The sequence below is a fragment of the Salvelinus namaycush genome, chromosome 15 (genome assembly GCF_016432855.1).
Source record: "Salvelinus namaycush isolate Seneca chromosome 15, SaNama_1.0, whole genome shotgun sequence".
Lineage (NCBI taxonomy): Eukaryota > Metazoa > Chordata > Actinopteri > Salmoniformes > Salmonidae > Salvelinus > Salvelinus namaycush.
This window is the reverse complement of record NC_052321.1, coordinates 24,936,498-24,961,267: the sequence shown is the minus strand read 5'-3', so window position 1 is coordinate 24,961,267 and position 24,770 is coordinate 24,936,498. Positions and strand designations below refer to the sequence as shown.

At 44.2% G+C, this 24,770-nt stretch overlaps 1 protein-coding gene across 1 annotated transcript in view; it reads right to left on the bottom strand.

The window, feature by feature from the left end:
• kcnh5b (potassium voltage-gated channel, subfamily H (eag-related), member 5b) overlaps positions 1-24,394 on the bottom strand; it is a 93,765-nt gene extending 69,371 nt beyond the window's left edge. Inside the window, exons 1-5 of the mRNA XM_039009084.1 lie at positions 24,322-24,394; positions 22,921-23,044; positions 5,565-5,671; positions 5,292-5,420; positions 2,993-3,129 (exon numbers count right to left, since the gene is read on the bottom strand). Coding sequence (XP_038865012.1) covers positions 2,993-3,129; positions 5,292-5,420; positions 5,565-5,671; positions 22,921-23,044; positions 24,322-24,394 — 570 coding nt within the window. The remainder of the gene's footprint in view (positions 1-2,992; positions 3,130-5,291; positions 5,421-5,564; positions 5,672-22,920; positions 23,045-24,321) is intronic.
• Positions 24,395-24,770: the final 376 nt, after the last annotated feature.

Below are 24,770 nucleotides of genomic sequence, written 5' to 3'. Positions count from 1 at the left end.
AATTCAAGTTGTAGAAACATCTCAAGGATGATCAATGGAAACAGGATGCACCTGAGCTCAATTTCAAGTCTTATAGAAAAGGGTCTGAATACTTATATAAATAAGGTATTTCAGTTCGTTTTTTTATACATTTGCTAAAAGTTCTAAAAACCTGTTTTCACTTTGTCATTATGGTGTATTGTGTGTAGATTTATTTTTTAAATCAATTTTAGAATAGGCCTGTGACATAAGAAAAGGTGGAAAAAGTCAAGGGGTCTGAATACTTTCCGAATGCAATGTAGATGTTGTTCATCGTTACTTACCAAAGGGGCAGGATTGAAAATACAACACTAAGGTTTATGTCAAATAATCCACTGCCCTGAAACATCAATAGATGACTCAGGACAGTTAGCCAGCCAGGTAAGGTCACTTAGCTAGGGAAAAGATCAGGTAAATTGAACATGGCTCGTCCCAAAACAAGTCATCTGAGTTTCCAGTAGACAGAGACAGTGAAAGTGCTTGCGGCACACTGCCTCCGTCTCGCTGCTATGCATGCAATATTAATGATGCCCAGTACAGCCGCAGCCCACAGCGAACTGTACAAGAACATTAGCCAGCAAGAATCCTCTCATCCGGAAGCATTCTTTATTGTCGCGGACGACAGAGGACAGAGAAGGCAGACTCAATGCTGCAGGACCGTTTTGAGAATAGTGATTGGAATATGTTCAAAGATTCCCCCAACCAGGACTCATCCATCAACATTAAGGAATATACATTGTCAGTCACATGCTTCATTAGTAAATGTGTTGATGATGTTGTACCCACAATAACAATCCGGACATACCCTAACCAAAAACCCTGGATGAACAAAGATATCCGTACCTTGCTGGGAGCCCATACTGCAGGATTAAACTTTGATGTTGACGTTGATGAATTGATGTTTAACAACTCAGACTCGCAACGCATGTAGCAAGGACTACAGATTATCACAGACTACAAAGGCAAATCCAGCTGTGCGTTGCCCACCGAAGCCTCCCTCCCAGACGAGCTTAACACATTCTATGCTCGCTTCGAGGCAGACAATACCGAGCCATCCAGGAACAATCTCGCTGCTCCGGACAACCAGGTGCTTTCGCTTTCCAAGGCTGACAAGAGGAAAGCTCTCAAAAGAGTAAATACTCACGAAGTCGCCGGCCCAGATGGCATCCCTGTCCACGTCCTCAGAGTGTGTGCTGACCAGCTGTCTTCTCTGACATCTTTAACCTGTACCTGTCCCAGGCTACTTCAAGGAGACCACCATCACCCCAGTGCCCAAGAAAAATAAGGTGACATGCCCAAATGACTATCACACCTTCCCACTCACCCCGGTCATCATGAAGTGCTTCGAGAAGCTGGTCATGGCCCACATCAAGGCCAGCATGCCAGGCACACTGGACCCACTCCAATTTGCCTACTGCTCCAACAGATCCACGGAAGATGCCATTTCCATCGCTACTCAAACTCCCTTAACACATCTGAGAATGCTGTTCATTGACTACAGTCCAGCATTCAAGACTATTGCTCGCTCCAAGCTCAACACCAAGCTCAGAGCCCTGGGTCTGGACACCAGCCTCTGCAACTGAATTCTGGACTTCCTGACGGGCTGACCACTGGCTGTGAGGATTGGCAACAACACCTTCTCTACACTGACTCTTAACACAGGGGTCCCCCAGGGGTGTTTCCTCAACTTTCTGCTGTACTCCCTGTTCGACCACGACTGTGGCTTTGCACGACACCAACTCCATCATCAAGTTTCCTGACGACAGCTTAGTTGTAGGCCTGATAACCAATAACAACGAGTCAGCCTATAGGGAGGAGGTAAGTGAACTGGCATTGTGGTGCCAGAACAACAAACTCTCTCTCAATGTCAGCAAAACAAAGGAGTTGATTGTCAACGGGACTGCAGTAGAGAGACTTAAGTTCCTTAGCATCTACATCACCGACTACTTGACATGGACCAACAACACCACCATTCTTGTCAAAAATGTGCAAAAGCGTCTCTACTTCCTGAGGCGGCTGAAGAAATTCGGCATGCCACCCCGGTTCCTCTCCAAATACTACCGCTGCACCATTGAGAGAGTCCTGACAGGTTCCATCACGGCCTGGTACGGAAATTACTCCGTCCATGACCGCAAGGCCCAGCACATTACTTGGATCGTGCTCTCACCCATCCAGGACATCTACTCAAAACGGTGCCTGAGGAAGGCCCGCAGCATTATCAAGGACCCCCCACACCCCAGTCATGAGCTGTTCACTTCCTTACCATCTGGCAGATAGTATTGGAGCATGAGGTCTGATGCAAACAGGCTCAGAGACAGTTTATATCTACAAACCATCAGACTGCGGAACACCCTTCACTGGACTGACCACCTGCTCTTTTCCACACCTTAGCACACACACACGCACTCACTCACACACACACCCACACAGACATCCACACATCCACTCATATACATTTATGCTACACACACATCACAACTGCTGCCAACAGACTTATTATAATAGCTAAATACTTCACAATTTAAACACTTGACCCGCAATCCCCCCCTTCTTCAAAACACATGTAAATATTGGACTATAAATTGTGCCTTCTTATGTTATGCTTATGGTGTATAGCAAGAGTATCCCATACGAGTAATAAAACTTGAACGTACAGTATGTATGGGGAGGTGTGTATGTGTGTGTGTTTGTATGTGTGTACAGTCAAACATTAGGTCAATCAATTTTCTACCTAAAAGTCCTCTCTTGTATCTGCTCTTCTGTTTGTTATAAAATAAAATAAAACGTTTTGGCCATATCTGTTTTTCTCTCTGTTTAGCCCCTGTGTGTTAATAGTCTGTCCTCTCTCTCTGCATTAGGCCCAGGACCTGAATGTGATCGAAGAGGTGATCAGGATGATGATTGTCTGTCTAACTCCCTACACCACAGCCCTAACCTGGTTTACTCCCAGCTCTACATGTGACACAGCACTTACCTCTGCCAGACGGGATTGCTTAGGTTGGCTGACCTCATGGCTGCTCATAGGAGTGAGCTGCTGTGGTGTGGTATGGTGGCTGGTGTTGCGGTTATTATGTGTCAGTGCCCGTGTCAGCCGTGCAAACTTGGTCCATCCTGCAGACATAAAAGACATTGACACAGTTAGCACAGCTTGGTCATATGGAAAGGGTACATAAATGATATACACTTTGAGAAACACTGAAAGCATCCGCTATTAACCATACATTAATACATGACTTCATCTAAAGATGACTTTATCTTGTTGTAAAACTAGCAGCTATGGATTCAAAGTCACAGTGATGATGTAGGCACTAGGCATGCACAGGAAAGGTCTGGGTCCTCTGTAGCTCAATTGGTAGAGCATGGCACTTGCAACGCCAGGATAGTGGGTTTGAATCCGTGGACCCAGTATGCACGCATGACTAAGTTGCTTTGGATAAAAGTGTCTGCTAAATTGCATATATTATAACTACAGCCCCACTCTCACGCTGGCTGTATAAACCATAATAATGTGAGGACTGTACAGGATGAAATATAAGACCAGTCAAACCCTTTCAGGTGCCATTACCACAGAGAGAAACAGGGATCTGAAATAGCCCTCAGCTCCAGGGTCTCTAACCTCATATCCTCTTTCACTTCCTTTCAAAAGTAGGTTAATTCAGCTATTTTTCCCAAAGGGCAGCAAGGTGAAAGGAGACCAGTGGCAGAGACCCACACAGGCCACAGCGGCAGCCTACTCACAATGGCACTGCAACAGATACAACTGACCTCCCCTCGGAGGAAGAGAGTGTTAGGAGTTGTGTAACTCATTGTATACCGCCAGGGCAAAGCAGCACTCCACACCGACCATGTAAAGAGCCCCCAATCTTTACTGTAATAGCCCAAAATAGCCTTGTAAAAAAGGCTAATGTGCATTCTGCTAGCCCTCGAGAAAACAAAAAGAAAACAACCCGACCAGAACACGACCAGAACAACCTAATACAATGTGGCGAAGCATCACCCCCGAACAAACTGCATATGATGATCAAATCATTTCTGCTCAAATACAGTCAGAGTACCCCCTCGAATCCTTTAGCAGCAGTGGCTGCTGAATTGTTGCCACCAATGCAAACAATATGAGATAGTCGTCGGCTCAATGACTGGAAGTCTATGGGAACAGCTAGCATGTCATTGCCCTAACACTAGTAGCAATGCAACCCCCTCCCCCCCCCCCCCCCTCTACCCTTGCCACCACTACTGAACAAAAATCCCAGGGGAAACACTGACAGTGAATACTTAACACTTTTGAATTCAAAGCGTGGACGAATACGTGTGGAAAGGCTAATCAGTCTAGATGGAGTGTCTCCTCCTCAACTGATGTGAATGGGTGTTGAGCTGTGGGAGCAGCTTGAGCTATAGCATGAGGAGGTTGTGTTTCTATAGTGTCAGCATTCAGCTTCCATACCCTTCAGACCCATGCATGTCTGCCATCCCATCCCATAACACTGAACACTGCGACAGTCCACACTACAGCTCTGCTCTGGGTACACTCCTAATCAGTGACCCCTTGACAAGGTCTGGACACACAGCAGTCATTCTATGGTAAGGTCATCACAAGCAATTAGAGGACAGATGCTAATAAGCTCCTAATAAAATACAAAATAGTGGAAAATATAAACGGATTAGAGTAACGTTAAGGGAACCGCATGTATACATGTAAATTGACTCGTATTTGTTTTTTTTGTTTTTTTTTACAAAAGATGAAAGTCCCTTAACTTGACTAAAAACAACAAGTTGCATGTCCTGTAAAATGTTCAACAAAAGGTCATCTTTTGACAATATCCCTGACTGTCATGGTATTGTTTCTGGTCAACCTGCTCCCAACATTAACAGCATGTAAAGCCCATATTAATCATCATGTGTTAGTCATCTTCCAATCCCATGAGCTTGGTTTTCCCAGCAGTAAGTAAGTCTCTGACGAGGCATGGTGATGGGGAGTCTGCACCGCGGGGGGGGGTGGTCCCTCAGGGGTACAGCATTCTTCTTGTCAAAGGGCAAACACACCCGCTTAACACTGCTAAGAACAGAACCCAGGGCAAAGTCCTGACAACGTGCATCACTCATCTAGGAGGAGAGGGTAAAAACATCCACATCTTCTGTAGGTTCTGCCCACAACAATCACAAGACCTTTTTATCTCCAGTAATTCATAGACTGGCTCTTCATAACAAGCAAACAGCCACAGTTCAGCATGATCGAGACCCACAGAGAGACTTACCCGAAGTGGACTCGTCCTTACCCTTAGTGGACTCGTCCTCGATGGGCTGCTTGAAGACAGTGATGTCTTTGAAGGTGCACAGGAAGAGAACCACTTTGTCATTCTCATTCCTGATGGGGGCCACCTGCATATAGAACCACACTGGCGCCCCTGCAGACAGAATGGATTCTTTACAATGTAGTAGTAACAGTTGCTTTTCTCATAAGGTGCATTTTGTTTACATTTTCCTTTTTATACAATAGAATAGAATATACAGTACATATACAATGTGAACAATTAAATGTGAACACTCACTGTTCTTCCTGTATAGCAAGACCTCAAAGCAGTTGGACTCATAATTATCAAATGTCTCTCTGACTTTGTCTATTGTCTTCTTGTCTGTCAGCTCTCCATACATAAAACTGGAAGAAAAGTGACGAATAAAATCAAAAGGATTAGTCATTTGATCCTAACCACAGGTCTATATGCCAGATGTCATAAGGCATCAATTATGAAAGTTATTAATCAATTAATGATCTAACTCATAAAAGCTCTACTCCTCTTCATAGCCTCTGAATGTTATTCCTAATACTGGTGTGGGACCAGTTAAGAAAATGACTGTGCCTTTGGCACACCTGCTGCTGTGGTTCCTGAGCTTACCACTAACCACTAGTCTACCCTTCCCTGATCAAGGCTGAGTTTAGATAGCCTGAGGGTAAAGGGTAGGAGGCATTAGTTTTTACTCACCAGAGTAACATCAAAGTGTGGTCAAACAATTAGTAACTTATTTGTAGTCATGATCTGGTTACCTATAACTACAAACATAGTTATGTTTAGCATTTTTACATACAGTTGAAGTCGGAAGTTTACATACACCTTAGCCAAATAAACTTAGCCAAATAAATGTTTCACAATTCCTGACATTTAATCCTAGTAAAAATACCCTGTTTAGGTTAGTTAGGATCACCACTTTATTTAAGAAATGTGAAATATCAGTAGAGAGAATGATTTATTTCAGCTTTTATTTCTTTCATCACATTCCCAGTGGGTCAGAAGTTTACATACACTCAATTAGTATTTGGTAGCATTGCCTTTAAATTGTTTAACTTGGGTCAAACGTTTAGGGTAGCCTTCCACAAGCTTCCCACAATAAGTTGGGTGAATTTTGGCCCATTCCTCCTGACAGAGCTGGTGTAACTGAGTCAGGTTTGTAGGCCTCCTTGCTTGCACACGCTTTTTCAGTTCTGCCCACAAATTCTCTATAGGATTGAGGTCAGGGCTTTGTGATGGCAACGCCAACACCTTGACTTTGTTGTCCTTAAGCCATTTTGCCACAACTTTGGAAGCATGCTTGGGGGTCATTGTCCATTTGGAAGACCCATTTGTGACCAAGCTTTAACTTCCTGACTGATGTCTTGAGATGTTGCTTCAATATATCCACATAATTTTCCTCCCTCATGATGACATCTATTTTGTGAAGTGCACCAGTCCCTCCTGCAGCAAAGCACCCCCACAATATGATGTTGCCACCCCCGTGCTTCACGGTTGGGATGGTGTTCTTTGGCTTACAAGCCTCCTCCTCCCGACAAGCCTCCTCCTCCCGAAGCCTCCTCCCAAAAAGTACGATCTTTGTCCCCATGAGCAGTGGCTTCTTCCTTGGTGAGCGGACTTTCAGGTTATGTCGATATAGGACTTGTTTTACTGTGGATATAGATACTTTTGTACCTGTTTCCTCTAGCATCTTCACAAGGTCCTTTGCTGTTGTTCTGGGATTGATTTGCACTTTTCGCACCAAAGTATGTTCATCTCTAAAAGACAGAATGCGTCCCCTTCCTGAGCGGTATGACGGCTGGTGTTTATACTTGCGTACTATTGTTTGTACAGATGAACGTGGTACCGTCAGGCGTTTGGAAATTGCTCCCAAGTATGAACCAGACTTGTGGAGGTCTACAATTTTATTTCTGAGTTCTTGGCTGATTTCTTTAGATTTTTCCATGATGTCAAGCAAAGAGGCACTGAGTTTGAAGGTAGGCCTTGAAATACATCCACAGGTACACCTCCAATTGACTCAGATTATGTTAATTAGCCTATCAGAAGCTTCTAAAGCCATGACATTATTTTCTGGAATTTTCCAAGCTGTTTAAAGGCACAGTCAACTTAGTGTATGTAAACTTCTGACCCACTGGAATTGTGATACAGTGAATTATAAGTGGAATAATCTGTCTGTAAACAATTGTTGGAAAAATGACTTGTGTCATGCACAAAGTAGATGTCCTAACCAACTTGCCAAAACTATAGTTTGTTAACAAGAAATTTGTGGAGTGGTTAAAAAAAGGGGTTTTAATGACTCCAACCTAAGTGTATGGAAACTTCCGACTTCAACTGTATTTCTTAACTTATTTCCAAGAGATCTTCTGAACTATTCACAATGCACTATTTGTCAACGTCATATGGACAACCGGTGCTTCTTAGCTAGTTCCAGCAGGCTAGTTCCAGTTAGCTGCTGGCCATGCTAGCATGTAACTGGAATGTGTCATAAAGGCACACAGGTGTCATTTGTAATGCCACATACAAGAAGCATTGGTGAGTCATCATCTTATATATCTGCCCTAGTTACTTTGGATTTGATATGTTGTTTTGTCTTCTCGTATGTCACATTTATAGTTCTCACCTCACGTCATGACCAGGCAGTTATTGTGAACCAGCTGTCAATACTAACAATTGATTAGAATAAAAGCTGAGGAAGAGGAAGATGATGTGATCGTTGGGTGAGTAGTGACGTGGATATTGTAAATTGTGAACACAACTTGGTTTGCCCTACAGCATCTGTAAAAATGTCTGCCATTTTAATAAGGTCTGACATATATTTTATTCACTCTCAGGGAGCCCGAAGCTTCAGCCAGTCTGGACGAGGAAATACTTGTTTTGTGTTCCAGCCCCAACTGATGAAGTTTTTCCAAGTCTGTGTTGGGAGTGGAGATTCCAGAGACTACGTCAACAGCCAGACGAACAGCGCTCAACATCACGCAGATCTGCAGTTCGCGCAACCATGTGAGAGAATGATCCAGCCAGCCTATGATTGGGAGGGTGCCAGCAGGCAATCTGCTCCTTTTTGCTGCCATTTTGGTGTCAAGTTGTATGCCGACCAATGTCCTCCAAATGCTTTGCATGATGGGAGTGGCCACCAGTCATCTCAGCACATTCTTCTGCCACCAGCATAGCCACCTTGAGCCAGCAGTCTTCAAGACATGGGATGTCGAACAGAGTGGCACAATCGAAATCCTCAAAGAAATGGGTGGAGATCTGTTCTTGGCAGCATATGGAGCGATAGTCCCGGAGTGATAGTCTGGCCACTCTCCAAAGTTTGGGACATTCACTGCTGTTGAAAAGAGAATCAACAAGATCCTGAATATATAAATTGTTAAAACCTCTTAGCGCACGGATCCCGCTATCGGGATCAAAATCGACAACATCCGGTGAAGCTGGAGCGTGCCAAATTAAAATTACAAAATTGTAATATTAAACATTCATGAACATACAAGTGTCTGACATCATTTAAAAGCTTAACTTCTTGTTAATCCAACCGCGTTGTCAGATTTGTAAAAAGGCTTTACGGCGAAAGCATACCATGCCATTATCTGAGGACAGCGCCCCACATCAAAATACTTTTTCAAATCAGCACAGGCGTCACAAAATCCCAAATAGCAATAAAATAAATCACTTACGTTTGAAGATCTTCCTCTGTTTGCAATCACAAGTGTCCCAGCTACACAATGAATGGTCGTTCTGTTCGATAAAGTCCTTCTTTATATCCCAAAACTTTCCGTTTAATTGGCGCGCTTGATTCAGTAATCCACTTGTTCAACATGCATACAAACGAATCCAAAAAGTTACCAGGAAAGTTCGTCCAAACAAGTCAAACGATGTTTCTAATTAATCCTCAGGTACTCTAATATCTAAATAAATGACCAAATTTAAGACGGAGAATAGTATGTTCAATGGGGAAGCTAAATAACGAAGAGCGCGCACCTCAATCACACGCGCAACAAGACTACTTTTCTAATGAGAGACACCTTGGGAAAAACTACAACTACTCGTTTGTTTTTCAAAAAACAAGCCTGAAACCCTTTCTAAAGACTGTTGACATCTAGTGGAAGCCATAGGAACTGCAATCTGGGAGCTATTTATTTGTGTATCCCATAGACTAGCATTGAAATGGCCTGTGACCTAAAAAGAAAATTCCAGATGGATTTTCCTCGGGTTTTTGCCTGCCATATCAGTTATTTTATACTCACAGACATTATTTTAACAGTTCTAGAAACTTCAGAGGGTTTTCTATCCAATGCTACCAATTATATGCATATCCTAGCTTCTGGGCCTGAGTAACAGACAGTTTACTTTGGGCACATCATTCATCCGAACTTCCAAACACTGCCCCCTAGCCCTAAGAGGTTTTAATCTAATACATTTACAGTGCATTCGGAAAGTATTCAGACCCCTTGACTTTTTCCACATTTTGCTACGTTACAGCCTTATTCTAAAATGTATTAAATATTTTTTTCCCCTTCATCAATCTACGCACAATACCCCATAATGGCAAAGCGAAAACAGGTTTAGACACATTTGCAAATGTATTAAATATAAAAAACAGAAATACCTTATTTACAAAAGTATTCTAACCCTTTGCTATGAGACTCAAAATTGAGCTCAGATGCATCCTGTTTCAATTGATCATCCTTGAGATGTTTCTACAACTTGATTGGAGTCCACCTGTGGTAAATTCAATTGATTAGACATAATTTCAAAAGGCACACACCTGTCTATATAAGGTCCCACAGTTGACAGTGCATGTCAAAGCAAAAACCAAGCCAAACCAAGTGGAAGGAATTGTCCTTAGAGCGCAGAGACAGGATTGTGTCAAGGGTATATCTGCAACATTGAAGGTCCCCAAGAACACAGTGGCCTCCATCATTCTTAAATGGAAGAAGTTTGGAACCACCAAGACTCTTCCTAGAGCTGGCCGCCCGGCCAAACTGAGCAATTGGTGGAGAAGGGCCTTGATCAGTGAGGTGACCCGATGGTCACTTTGAAAGCGCTCCAGATTTCCTCTGTGGAGATGGGAGAACCTTCCAGAAGAACAACCATCTCTGCAGCACTCCACCAATCAGGTCTTTATGGTAGAGCGGCCAGACGGAAAACCCTCCTCAGTAAAAGGCACATGACAGCCCGCTGGAGTTTGCAAAAAGGCACCTATAGACTCTCAGACCATGAGAAACAAGATTCTCTGGTCTGATAAAAGCAAGATTGAACTCTTTGGCCTGAATGCCAAGCGTCACGTCAGGAGGAAACCTGGCACCATCCCTACGGTGAAGCATGGTCATGCCAGCATCATGCTGTGGGGTTGTTTTTCAGAGTCAGGGACTGGGAGACTAGTCAGGATCAAGGGAAAGATGAACAGAGCAAAGTATAGAGAGATCCTTGATGAAAACCTGCTCCAGAGTGCTCAGGGCCTCAGGACAACGACCCTAAGCACCCAGCCAAGACAACGCAGGAGAGGCTTCGGGACAAGTCTCTGAATAGCCAAGAAGACTCAAGGCTGTAATCAATGCCAATGGTGCTTCATCAAAGTACTGAGTACTTATGTAAATGTCTTATTTCTGTTTTTTTTATTTGTAATACATTTGCAAACATTTCTAAACCTGTTTTTGCTTTGCCATTATGGGGTATTGTGCGTAGATTGATGAAGGGGAAAAAAATATTTAATACATTTTAGAATAAGGCTGTAACGTAGCAAAATGTGAAAAAAGTCAAGGGGTCTGAATACTTTCCAAATGCACCGTATGTTGTCTATTGTTATACTGTAAAATCATGCAACAATTTGTTACATTGATGTGTCAAATCTGATTTGCTTAATTGCATTGAAGTGCATTTCTTTTTTTGTTTGTATCTAAGAGCAATGAGGTGAAGAGCGCCACGTGGTGTGAACTGGAGGGGTTGAAGAGGACTAAGCAGTGCTGAGCTGGTGGTTGGAACCCTCATCACTGACCCAAACAGACAGATCGTTAAATGGATCTGGGAGAACATGCCAGATACAAAGCATCACTTTGATATTTGGCTAAATGTAAGAAATATTTAACTTTGTGTCATTATACTGTATAAGTGGGTATGACTATTCTACTCATCCATGTGTACATTTTTATTACCCGTTTTCTACTGTGATTAGCTCTATACAAGAAAATTGACACCACTCGAGAGAGGGTGTGCTGATGTTGGGCAGTGGCGGAACTCCACTATCAACCACCCCTACTGGTCATGACTCCTGAAGAAAGCAGGGAAATTATTGTGCCAAAATGGAAACATTACACTGTACCACATTCAGAACCAGCATACCAACCTACTGATGCCACTCATGCCTTTGTGTCATCATACACCACTGCAAGCAGAAGAACGGACAAAGGAGTGGCTGGAACTAAGTCAGTGTACATATCCTACGTGTAGTACATGGATTTTTACAGAACAGCCAATCTTACAATATAATAGTTCATTCTGTTTTTAAATCAAATTCCAGACTCTGGGACCTCAATGGGTTTGGAGAAGATTCTACATGTGGCCTTGATCCTGAAGGACATCTCGCAACTATCCACTGACTACCAGACATCAGGGCTAGAGGAGTACTCTCTGATGCTACACTTCCTGTCGAAGCGCTACCTTCTCCCACAAGGGAATGCATGCAGTGTTGGTAAAGCAATACTACTGAATCTGTCATTATTACAGTCAAGTGTATCAAAACCCTTTCCATTGTTTGTGTCTCTCAGTTGGAACCCAACTCAAATGTTTCCTGTGCTTCTTTTTTTATCCTTTTTTGTTTTAGCTCTTGCAGCCTTTTTTCTTTTTTTGAACCTTTATTTAACGAGGCAAGTCAGTTAAGAACAAATTCTTATTTACAATGATGGCCTAGGAACAGTGCCTTGTTCAGGGGCAGAATGACAGATTTTCACCTTGTCAGCTCAAGGATTTGATCTTGCAACTTTTTGGTTACTAGTCCAACGCTCTAACCACTAGTCTACCTGCCGCCCCAGCCTTGCGTTAAAATGAGAACAGTGGACGGATGCAGGCAGTGAGAAAAGACAACCTGCTGAGGTACTCCGTCTCCTTCCCAATGGCCAAGAATTTTGGATACACAATTAGGCCAATGAAGACCAAAACTACCTAAGTCAAATTATATAAATGTTGAAATGCCTGTTATTATGTGTCTTTACAGACTACGCTGCCAAAATAGTGAAAGCTGTGGTTTGTCCCCCCCTACTCCCGGAGGACGAGTCAGACACCAGGATCCTGGAATCACCTCCACCACTCTGTAGCCAGTTTCAGCATCCCACGAAAGACCAGGCAATGCGGGATTATATAATGTTGTTTTTTTTTACATGCGGGTGGCTCTCCTCGTGCCTCAGCTTCTCCAGCCTGCTCTGGAATGACTTGAGACAGTACTCATGCAGCAAGTATTGTTATCTCATTGGTAAAATACAGTGTCGTAATATTTGTATATTAAGGCAGCTTATACAATGTTAAAAACATTACAATACATTCACAGATTTCACAACACACTGTGCCCTCAGGCCCCTACTCCACCACTACCACATATCTACAGTACTAAATCCATGTGTATAGTACATATGCTATTGTGTGTGTGTTTGTATGCATGTGTCTGTGCCTATGTTTGTGTTGCTTCACAGTCCCCTCTGTTCCATAAGGTGTTTTTCTAAATCTAATTTTACTGCTTGCATCAGTTACTTGATGTGGAGTTGATTCAAAGTCTAAATGTTTGAGTAACTTCAGAATAATTTTCTGTCTTTCTCCCTGTCTCTTTCTCTAGGAAACTGATTACCACCTCAGTCCAACATCAGCCTTCTAATGTCACGCTGCCATAAACACACCTGCATCTAGCCCTAAGCTGATTTCTGCTGCGCCACTCGGGAGCCCCAAGTGGGGGGCACTTGAAGCCTGTGTAGGACATGTTCTCCTCATTTTGTGAACCTATTTCTTATCCCATTGACTGCACACGCTGGAAGTGGCACACGGTTGTGCCGCCCCAGATAGCTCCAAATCCAGCTGATCAACTGCCTGTGTCTGAACTTTCTAAAAAATAAAGGGGAAAAGTTTATTACTATTGGTAGGGGGAGTGGTGTAACATTATTTGATTGCATTCGATTGATGATTTATTTAAATATTAGCTAACTCGTGTTGAGTATGGACTCGGTGTCAGCATATGGTCCTGCCAATAGGTATTGTAGGCCGTGCGCAGCACATTGACATCCAAGTAGATTGTGGGGTAGCCAGAATGTTGCATTATACCACCCACTAGTAGTTACGTAATAAGTGATATTATAGGGTGTATTCTCAGTAGCAAACTAGCAAGCCATATTACCAATCAACATTCCCTACACGTGGAGCCGCATCGCGCACTACAAGTTCAGCACCAGCAAGCTCTCTGTGCCATGCTTCAGGGTCAAATCGAAACGGGAAAGTGATCCCTGCCTCAGCTGCCTGCTCTGCCACCATCTCATCTTCATCAGGTTCTCCAAAATGGTCAGGCCCAAGGGAAACAGAGTTCCTGCTATGCTCGGAGTCGCTGCTTTTGTCAGACATCTTGACATTTCATATCTGGTGGAAGTTTCCTCTGCAGGGATATGCTAGCTGGCAAGACTAGTTAGCTGGCTAAAAAGCTAGCTAGACTTATCACACCAGAAATGCCTCTCTCTCGCTGGCTCTCTCTTTGTTTTTGCTAACTCAGCCTACAGTCCTTGCCATGATGAGCCACAGCCGTCAATATGTAAGTCTCCACTCTGTCTTAGCTTTTTTTGTTTTTTTTATCTGTTGACGGGTTTTGTTTTAGTCATGTTCTGTGGGTTACTGCCTGTGCTCGCTGGTCTTCATTTTTATAATGTTAACTGGCTGGCTAGTTCGCTGGCTAAGATAACGTTAACTGCATATACAGTTCTGTAGAGAAGCGTCAAATTAACACATCCAGGCCAGATGCCAACCACAATAACAATACACAAGGATTCCCTCTCTTCACTGGCCAGAGAACAAAGGAAGATGGAGGGCCACTCTCAGCAAGCTCACAGCAGGAGTCGGCCTTCTCCTCTTTTGCTCATCTCACACCTCTAGCAAAGATGTTTATAACTAACCCAAGAAAGACCACACCCTGTCGTTTCCAATAGGAACAAATTGGTCATAGTGGGCAGAACAAGCAAGGAGGGGGGCAGAGCCAAGCACGAGCTAGCGAGATCCTATTGGCACGTTCTAGCATTTATTTGCATATTTCCGTAAGGAACACCTACTCTGAAGTGAGCGTGTGCAATAACTAAATTCGCCCTTGTACTCCTTCTAGACAAGCAATTTTTGGAAACTTTGGCAAAGAGTAAAAATTCTACAAAACGTAGTCCACTCTGTTCATAATAGATTATACTTTTGGGAACAAAAAACTGTATTGAGATCAAATGTTTCATCGATGAGAACATTTGCAGAATGTCAGCCAAAATCCATATCGTTCCATCTTCTCCAACTGCCAGCCACTAGGCTTCTTCTCACCACCATATTTGGTAGTGAGTGGAAACGCCAAGCGGATGCTTCACATTTATACATCTGGTGAAATATCTCATTGTCTCATTGTTCTATCTGTGCCTCTAGTCTTCATCAAAGCTTCTACTATCAGCAACAAGGGTGGCAGGTTTGAACCAAAGAGCACTCCAACTTTTGCTGGAGACATGAACAGAGCAGGATTCTGATGAAGCAAACAGCGTAAACGGACTGAAAATGACATGGTTAAATGTGTTGAGATGTGTGTGTACAGTTATTACCAAAAATGTATCCACAAAAAGGATACTGTTTGATATCGCTAAAATGGCGCCGGAAGAAATGGCTGCAGTTTTACGGGCGCCCAACCAATTGTGCTATTATGTGGGGGGGTTTTCGCGTTATTTGTAACTTATTTTGAACATAATGTTTCTGCCACCGTATCTTACGGCAGAAAAGAGCTTCTGGATATCAGGACAGCGATCACTCACCTCGGATTAGACAAAGATTTTTTCAACAACAAGCAAGACTCACATGATATTCTCCAAACACCCGGCAGGGCCGACATCCCAGTTATTCGCAAGAGGAAGCGACGCAGGTACAGAGGACGAAGAGCCGGATGCCTCGTCAGGACCCGCAGAAGGCGAGTAGGAAAGCTGCCGTTACCGTCAATATTACTTGCCAACGTGCAATCATTGGCCAATAAATTAGACGAGGTACGATCACGAATATCCTACCAACAGGATATCAAAAACTGTAATGTTCTATGTTTCACGGAATCGTGGCTGAATGACGACATGGATATTCAGCTAGCGGGATATACGCTGCACCGGCAGGATAGAACAGCACACTCCGGTAAGACGAGGGGGGGCGGTCTGTGCATATTTGTAAACAACAGCTGGTCCACGAAATCTAAGGAAGTCTCTAGATTTTGCTCGCCTGAAGTAGAGTATATTGTGATAAATTGCAGGCCACACTACTTGCCTAGAGAGTTCTCAGCCATACTTTTCGTGGATATTTATTTACCACCACAAACAGATGCTGGCACTAAGACCACACTCAGTCAGCTGTATAAGGAAATAAGCAAACAGGAAACCACTCACCCAGAGGCGGCGCTCCTAGTGGCCGGAGACTTTAATGCAGGGAAACTTAAATCAGTTCTACCAAATCTCTATCAACATGTTAAATGTGCAACCAGAGGGGAAAAAATTCTAGATCACCTGTACTCCACACACAGAGACGCGTACAAAGCTCTCCCTCGGCCTCCATTTGGTAAATCCGACCACAACTCTATCATCCTGATTCCTGCTTACAAGCTAAAATTAAAGCAGGAAGCACCAGTGACTCGGTCTATAAAAAAGTGGTCAGATGAAGCAGATGCTAAACTACAGGACTGTTTTGCTATCACAGACTGGAACATGTTCCGAGATTCTTACGATGACATTGAGGAATACACCACATCAGTCACTGGCTTTATCAATAAGTGCATCGAGGACGTCGTCATCACACTGACTGCACGTACATACCTCAACCAGAAGCCATGGATTACAGGCAACATTCGCACTGAGCTAAAGGGTAGAGCTACCGCTTTCAAGGTGCGGGACTCTAACCCGGAAGCTTACAAGAAATCCAGCTATGCCCTGCGACGAACCATCAAACATGCAAAGCGTCAATACAGGGCTAAGATTGAATCATACTACACCGGCTCCGACGCTCGTCGGATGTGGCAGGGTTTGCAAACTATTACAGACTACAAATGGGAAGCACAGCCGCGAGCTGCCCAGTGACACGAGCCTACCAGACGAGCTAAATCTTTTCTATGCTCGCTTCGAGGCAAGCAACACTGAGGCATGCATGAGAGCATCAGCTGTTCCGGACGACTGTGTGATCACGCTCTCCGTAGCCGACGTGAGTAAGACCTTTAAACAGGTCAACATACACAAGGCTGCGGGCCAGACGGATTACCAGGACGTGTGCTCCGGGCATGTGCTGACCAACTGGCAGGTGTCTTCACTGACATTTTCAACATGTCCCTGATTGAGTCTGTAATACCAACATGTTTCAAGCAGACCACCATAGTCCCTGTGCCCAAGAACACAAAGGCAACCTGCCTAAATGACTACAGACCCGTAGCACTCACATTCGTAGCCATGACGTGCTTTGAAAGGCTGGTAATGGCTCACATCAACACCATTATCCCAGAAACCCTAGACCCACTCCAATTTGCATAACGCCCAAACAGATCCACAGATGATGCAATCTCTATTGCACTCCACACTGCCCTTTCCCACCTGGACAAAAGGAACACTTACGTGAGAATGCTATTCATTGACTACAGCTCAGCGTTCAACACCATAGTACCCTCAAAGCTCATCACTAAGCTAAGTAACCTGGGACTAAACACCTCCCTCTGCAACTGGATCCTAGACTTCCTGACGGGCTGCCCCCAGGTGGTAAGGGTAGGTAACAACACATCCGCCACGTTGATTCTCAACACGGGGGTGTGTGCAGGGGTGCTTGCTCAGTCCCCTCCTGTACTCCCTGTTCACTCATGACTGCACGACTCCAACACCATCATTAAGTTTCCTGATGACACAACAGTGGTAGGCCTGATCACCGACAATGATGAGACCGCCTATAGGGAGGAGGTCAGAGACCTGGCCGGTTGGTGCCAGAATAACAACCTATCCCTCAATGTAACCAAGACTAAGGAGATGATTGTGGACTACAGGAAAAGGAGCACCGAGCACGCCCCCATTCTCATCGACGGGGCTGTAGTGGAGCTGGTTGAGAGCTTCAAGTTCCTTGGTGTCCACATCAACAACAAACTAGAATGGTCCAAACACACCAAGACAGTCGAGAAGAGGGCACGACAAAGCCTATTCCCCCTCAGGAAACTAAAAAGATTTGGCAATGGTCCTGAGATCCTTAAAAGGTTCTACAACTGCAACATCGAGAGCATCCTGACCGGTTGCATCACTGCCTGGTACGGCAATTGCTCGGCCTCCGACCGCAAGGCACTTCAGAGGGTAGTGCGTACGGCCCAGTACATCACTGGGGCAAAGCTGCCTGCCATCCAGGACCTCTACACCAGGCGGTGTCAGAGGAAGGCCCTAAAAATGTCAAATGTCAAAGACCCCAGCCACCCCAGTCATAGACTGTTCTCTCTACTACCGCATGGCAAGCGGTACCGGAGTGCCAAATCTAGGACAAAAAGGCTTCTCAACAGTTTTTACCCCCAAGCCATAAGACTCCTGAACAGGTAACCAAATGGTTACCCGTACTATTTGCATTGTGTCCCCCCAACCCCTCTTTTACGCTGCTGCTACTCTCTGTTTATCATATATACATAGTCACTTTAACTAAACATTCATGTACATACTACCTCAATTGGCCCGACCAACCAGTGCTCCCACACATTGGCTAACCGGGCTATCTGCATTGTGTCCCACCACCCGCCAACCCCTCTTTTTACACTACTGCTACTCTCTGTTCATCAAATATGCATAGTCACTTTAACCATACCTACATGTACATACTACCTCAATAAGCCTGACTAACAGGTGTCTGTATATAGCCTTGCTACTGTTAATGTATTTTTCAAATGTATTTTTACTGTTGTTTTATTTCTTTACTTACCTACACACACACACACCTTTTTTTTCGCACTATTGGTTAGTGCGAAAAAGTAAGTAAGCATTTCACTGTACCTGTTGTATTCGGCCCACGTGACAAATAAACTTTGATTCGATTTGATCTGTGCGATCACAATCTTCACACATGCAGTGGAAGATGTTATGAGAGTGTACAAAGTACCCTCCATTTATGTGCACAATACAGTGCATTTGGAAAGTATTCAGACCCTTTGAATTTTTCCACATTTTGTTGTTACAGCCTTATTCTAAAATGGATTCAATTGTTTTTTCCCCCTCATACAAACACAAATGACTGATGATTGGCTGAGAGAAATTGATGATAAAAGATTGTGGGAGCAGTTTTGTCAAACTTCAGTGCAGCTTTTGACATTATCGATCATGGTCTGCTGCTGGAAAAAAGTATGTGTTATGGCTTTACACCCCCTGCTATATTGTGGATAAAGAGTTACCTGTCTAACAGAACAGAACATAACTACTTGTTTTTGTAAGAAGTATTGACACGCCGAATGCACCGAGCTGTCTTTTTAAACCAGTAGCAAACAGCTCAGACATCCATGCATACCCCACAATGGAAGCCTCTCCAACATAATCCAACGTAATCAATTTTGTGATTTCTGATCTTGTCTCATCGCTGCAACTCCCCAACTGGCTCGGGAGAGGTGAAGGTCAAGTCATGTGTCCTCCAAAACATGACACGCCAAGCCGCGCTTCTTAACACTCGCTGGCTTAACCAGGAAGCCAGCTGCACCAATGTGTCGAAGGAAACACCGTTCAACTAAGGACCGAAGAAAGCCTGCAGGCTCCCGGCCCGCCACAAGGACTCGCTGGAGCGCGATGAGCCAAATATAAAGTGACTAGTGATATATTTCTTACATCCACTTTTTAATTATTAAAGTGGCTAGAGATTTGAGTCAGTATGTTGGCAGCAGCCACTCAATGTTAGTGATGGCTGTTTAACAGTCTGATGGCCTTGAGATAGAAGCTGTTTTTCAGTCTCTCGGCCCCAGCTTTGATGCACATGTACTGACCTCGCCTTCTGGATGATAGCGGGGTGAACAGGCAGTGGCTCGGGTGGTTGTTGTCCTTGATGATCTTTCTGGCCTTCCTGTGACATCAAGTGGTGTAGGTGTCCTGGAGGGCAGGTAGTTTGCCCCCGGTGATGCGTTGTGCAGACCTCACTACCCACTGGAGAGCCTTACGGTTGTGGACGGAGCAGTTGCCGTACCAGGCGGTGATACAGCCCGACAGGATTCTCTCGATTGTGCATCTGTAAAAGTTTGAGAGTCTTTTTGGTGACAAGCCAAATTTCTTCAGCCTCCTGAGGTTGAAGAGGTGCTGTTGCGCCTTCTTCACCACGCTGTCTGTGTGGGTGGACCATTTCAGTTTGTCCGTGATGTGTACGCCGAGGAGTTTAAAACTTTCCACCTTTTCCACTACTGTCCCGTCGATGTGGATAGGGGGGGTGCTCCCTCTGCTGTTTCCTGAAGTCCACAATCATTTCCTTTGTTTTGTTGACGTTGACTGTGAGGTTATTTTCCTGACACCACACTCCGTGGGCCCTCACCTCCTCCCTGTAGGCCGTCTCGTCGTTGATGGTAATTAAGCCTACCACTGTAGTGTCGTCTGCAAACTTGATGATTGAGTTGGAGGCATGCATGGCCACGCAGTCATGAGTGAACAGGGAGTACAGGAGAGGGCTGAGAACACACCCTTGTGGAGCTCCAGTGCTGAGGATCAGCGGGGTGGAGATGTTGTTTTCTACCCTCACCACCTGGGGGAAGCCCGTCAGAAAGTCCAGGACCCAGTTGCACAGGGCAGGGTCGAGACCCAGGATCTCGAGCTTAATGACGAGTTTGGAGGGTACTATGGTGTTAAATGCTGAGCTGTCATCGATGAACATTGGAATTCTTCTTGTCCAGACAGGTTAGGGCAGTGTGCAGCGTGATTGCGATTGCGTTGTCTGTGAACCTATTGTGGCGGTAAGCAAATTGGAGTGGGTCTAGGGTGTCAGGTAGGGTGGAGGTGATATGATCCTTGACTAGTCTCTCAAAGCACTTTATGATGACGGAAGTGAGTGCTACGGGGCGATAGTCGTTTAGCTCAGTTACCTTAGCTTTCTTGGGAACAGGAACAATGGTGGCCCTCTTGAAGCATGTAGGAACAGCAGACTGGGATAGAGATTGATTGAATATGTCAGTAAACACACCAGCCAGCTGGTCTGCGCATGCTCTGAGGACGCGGCTCGGGATGCCGTCTGGGCCGGCAGCCTTGCGAGGGTTAACACGTTTAAATGTTTTACTCACATTGGCTGCGGTGAAGGAGAGCCCGCAGGTTTTGGTAGCGGGCCGTGTCAGTGGCACTGTACTGTCCTCAAAGTGAGCAAAGAAGTTGTTAAGTTTGTCTGGGAGCAAGACATCGGTGTCTGCGATGGGGCTGGTTTTCTTTTTGTAATCCGTGATTGACTGTAGACCCTGCCACATGTCTCGTGTCTGAGCCATTGAATTGCGACTCTACTTTCTCTCTATATTGACGCTTAGCTTGTTTGATTGCCTTGCGGAGGGAATAGCTACACTGTTTGTATTCGGTCATGTTTCCGGTCACCTTGCCATGATTAAAAGCAGTGGTTCACGCTGTCAGTTCAATCAATCCATGGTTTCTGGTTGGGGAAGGTATTAATAGTCACCGTGAGTACAACATCACCGATGCACTTGCAAACAAAGATATCTTTGTTTTGTAAAGATATCTACTGTCTCCAAGAATACATTGCCTGATATTTTGAGAACTTAATTGCCCATAAGTTGATCGTAGTTATAATTGTAACTATTTTACAGTTTCATGCTGATTTATAGCCCCGTTAATAATTTCATAGTAATAAGCGTACACACTCCCTTACAATTCTCTGATAACTGGTTAGCTGTGGTTATGTATTTCAAAAACATTGGTTTTATTTTAATGTAGCTGTGAGCTAGTTGTTGATAGCAACTTGCTGACTCAGGAAGTGCTAATGTAACGTTAGCAGGCTGGTAGGGATAACGTTAGAAAGCTAGTAGGGCTAATGTTAGCAGGCTGGTAGGGATAACGTTAGAAGGCCAGTAGGGCTAATGTTAGCAGGCTGGTAGGGATAACGTTAGAAGGCCGGTAGGGATAACGTTAGAAGGCCAGTAGGGCTAATGTTAGCAGGCTGGTAGGGATAACGTTAGAAGGCTAGTAGGGCTAATGTTAGCAGGCTAGTTGGTTAGCAATCTTACAAGCTGACTTGTAACAATGTATTCATACAGTATTTGCTTTTAAGTTGGCTGTAGAGTGCAAACAAAGTTATTTATGTTGGAGTTTACATTATAGGGAATAGGCTGGCTTGCCAGGACCTCCATATTACATCACACCCCACAAATGTTTTTTCCAGACTGATTTCGTCATTCTTCATCATTCGGATCAGTTTTATGTAATAACTAGAAGGGGTAAAAAAAGTGAGGTGTAACTTTGCGCTGGGACTTTTGATGCAAATTCTTTTTTTTATTATTATTTTAAAAAAAATTACCCCCTTTTTCGATCTTGACTCATTGCTACAACTCCCTAACAGGATCGTAGGCGAAGGTCAAGTCATGCGTCCTCTGAAACATGACCCGCCAAACATCGCTTCTTAATACCTGCAGCTTAACCCGGAAGCCAGCCGCACCAATGTGTCGGAGGAAACACTTTTCAACTGACAACGATGGTCGGCCTGCAGGCGCCCGGCCCGGCACAAGGAGTCGCTAGAGCGCGATGAGCCAAATAAATGACCAAACCCTCCCCTAAGCCGTATGATGCTGGGCCAATTGTGCGCCGCCCTATGGGAATCCCGATCACAGCTGGTTGTGACACAGCCCGGGAATGACACCGGGTCTGTAGCACTGTGAAGCAGTGCCTTAGACCACTGCGCCACTCGGGAGGGCCTTTGATGTGTATTCTAATGAAAATCCATATGTTACATGTGGTTACATTTATGCTACCTACCCTTTAAGGCCAATGCTCCTCCACTCCCATAGAATCACATGTTAAGGACGACTTTAGCCCCAGGCTTAACAAGCCCTTAGCCCTGGTCGAAGGCCAGGAAAACCTCAAGTGAAGCTTTTGGAGTTGTATTTTAAAGATGGCCTCACCTTGGGGGGACTGACTGGTTTCCCTTTGCAACAGTCATTTGTTCCATTTGAAACTCTTTCTATAAGCAGCAGGCAGTACATGGACTCATTCAGTACTAGTGGAACACCAGATTCAGTGAGTCTCTTGCAATGTGATGTTCAGACAGCTCAGGTGATAAACTGACTTACTTCACTTTAATGAAGGCACTTTTCAAAGCATTCTACAGTGGTTTAGTGGTCATCTATAACGGCAGATACAGTACACATACAAAGGGGCATAATAAAATGATTACTATATTACCATACAACAACCATCCTTACCTGCAAGTGCTGCTCTTTTGCATAACCTCAGCCCTGTGGAACCCAGAGAGCTTGCAGAATCCGTCATTACTGTAGACTACAGGCCACTCCACGATCTGGGCGTTCCCCAGGAGGAAGCTGGTCTCTGTGAGGAAAGGTCGAAGTAAACAGGTGTGTGGTGAGGGGGATGGCTCTGGTGTAAAATGTCTGCAAACACTCAGATGGTCTGTCACAACCCATTGGCGATGCGTGATGAGAGTGACCCACACAATGAAGCCTAACACAGTGATGACATGTCCATCAAATGTCTCGCTCTTTTGTGGTCCATATAATTATGACACTACACTCAGTAGCTTGTCCTACGTCCACAACAACAACCATAAGTTAATCAGAGAGGGAGAGTTTGCAGCACATATGTCTTAACTCTGCTGCCAAGTCCACAGCAGCCTCTGCATTAGAGATTCTATACCTCAGCTGCTGCAGTTTCACTGGCATTTCGCTGATAGACAAGAGAGTGATTCATTTCTCAGGTTGTTAATAGCACAATATGGATCATCACATTTCTGTACGCAGAAACTTGGAGAGAAATAACAATTTATAGACAGAGCAAAGCATGCGAGGACTGATCATCCATGATTTCATAATTATAGTTTTAACCATGTTTTGAGGCTACATTTACTTTGTAAATGTTTGTTTACATTTACTTTGTTTAGAAACATTGGAGTAAAACAAGCTTATATTTTGGGTTGTGATGGGGTACAACAGTTGAACTAAGCTCATGCGGCATTTATAAGTTATATTCTTCAAGAATCAATGAGTACAAATCATTCATTTATAAATCCCAAAATGTATGTAGCAATTGCAGATTGCCCCTTTAAGTAATGACATAAATGTTTTACTGCATCCTGCATGCTGATTCTTTTTACTGCAAATGTATAAAGCCTATAGCTGAACACTGCCAAGAAGTGATATACACACACCACAAATAGCCAAATAAATATAAGAGAGTAGTCTAATGATTGCTAAATGGATTGCAAATTAAGCTATTGTTATCTATTTTTGATATGGCCTACAAATGAACTTACAAATAATCACTAAAACAATTTACATGATATCTGAAAATAAATATAATTTATATTGACCTCAATGAAATATAATTTCCGTGCAACATGACTGGCAGTATATCAAATTCAGCAGCCTATGCACTACCATGATGAACACCAAATCGCCTTGGCATGACGTCATCGAATAAACTTTGTAAACAAACTACCAGATAATTTTAACAATAAAGGCAAGTCATATAAAAAACAATGATTAGACTATGAATAGACTAGAATTATCTTTAACAAAAAAAGGAAGACAATCATCCAAACTATTTAAAGCTGTTTGTTATGGAAACCCACGAACAGGTACATTGCTTACCACTTGAGCGCCGGACAATGTTTTCCAAAAAAGTATTCTGCGGTGCCACAAGCCCTCTCTTTCCCCCGGGCATCCTGGGGCCAGGCGGTGGTTGTGAGGTGGTGGGCGGTTTTGATGCTGCTTATCGGAGTACGGCAGTGTGGGTGGGTATTAGCCGGTGGGATGGAGAAGCTCATTGTAACACTGCGCTTCAGCTGCTGAGAGCGCACTGTGGCACCGACGCGCGCCTCCGAAGCGCTGCATTCTGCAGGCTCCCGGGGTGTGATAACGCATGCGTATCACCACACACAACACGCTCCTTAATATAGGCGTCGGGGGATCTCTGCGGTGTACATCTAGGTTTCCCAGTATGCAGGGGGAAACGGTTAACACACTTGCTTTTTGGCGAACTATTTTCACTGACACCTTTTCAAACAATTACTGCAACATATCCACAAGACAATGTGCCT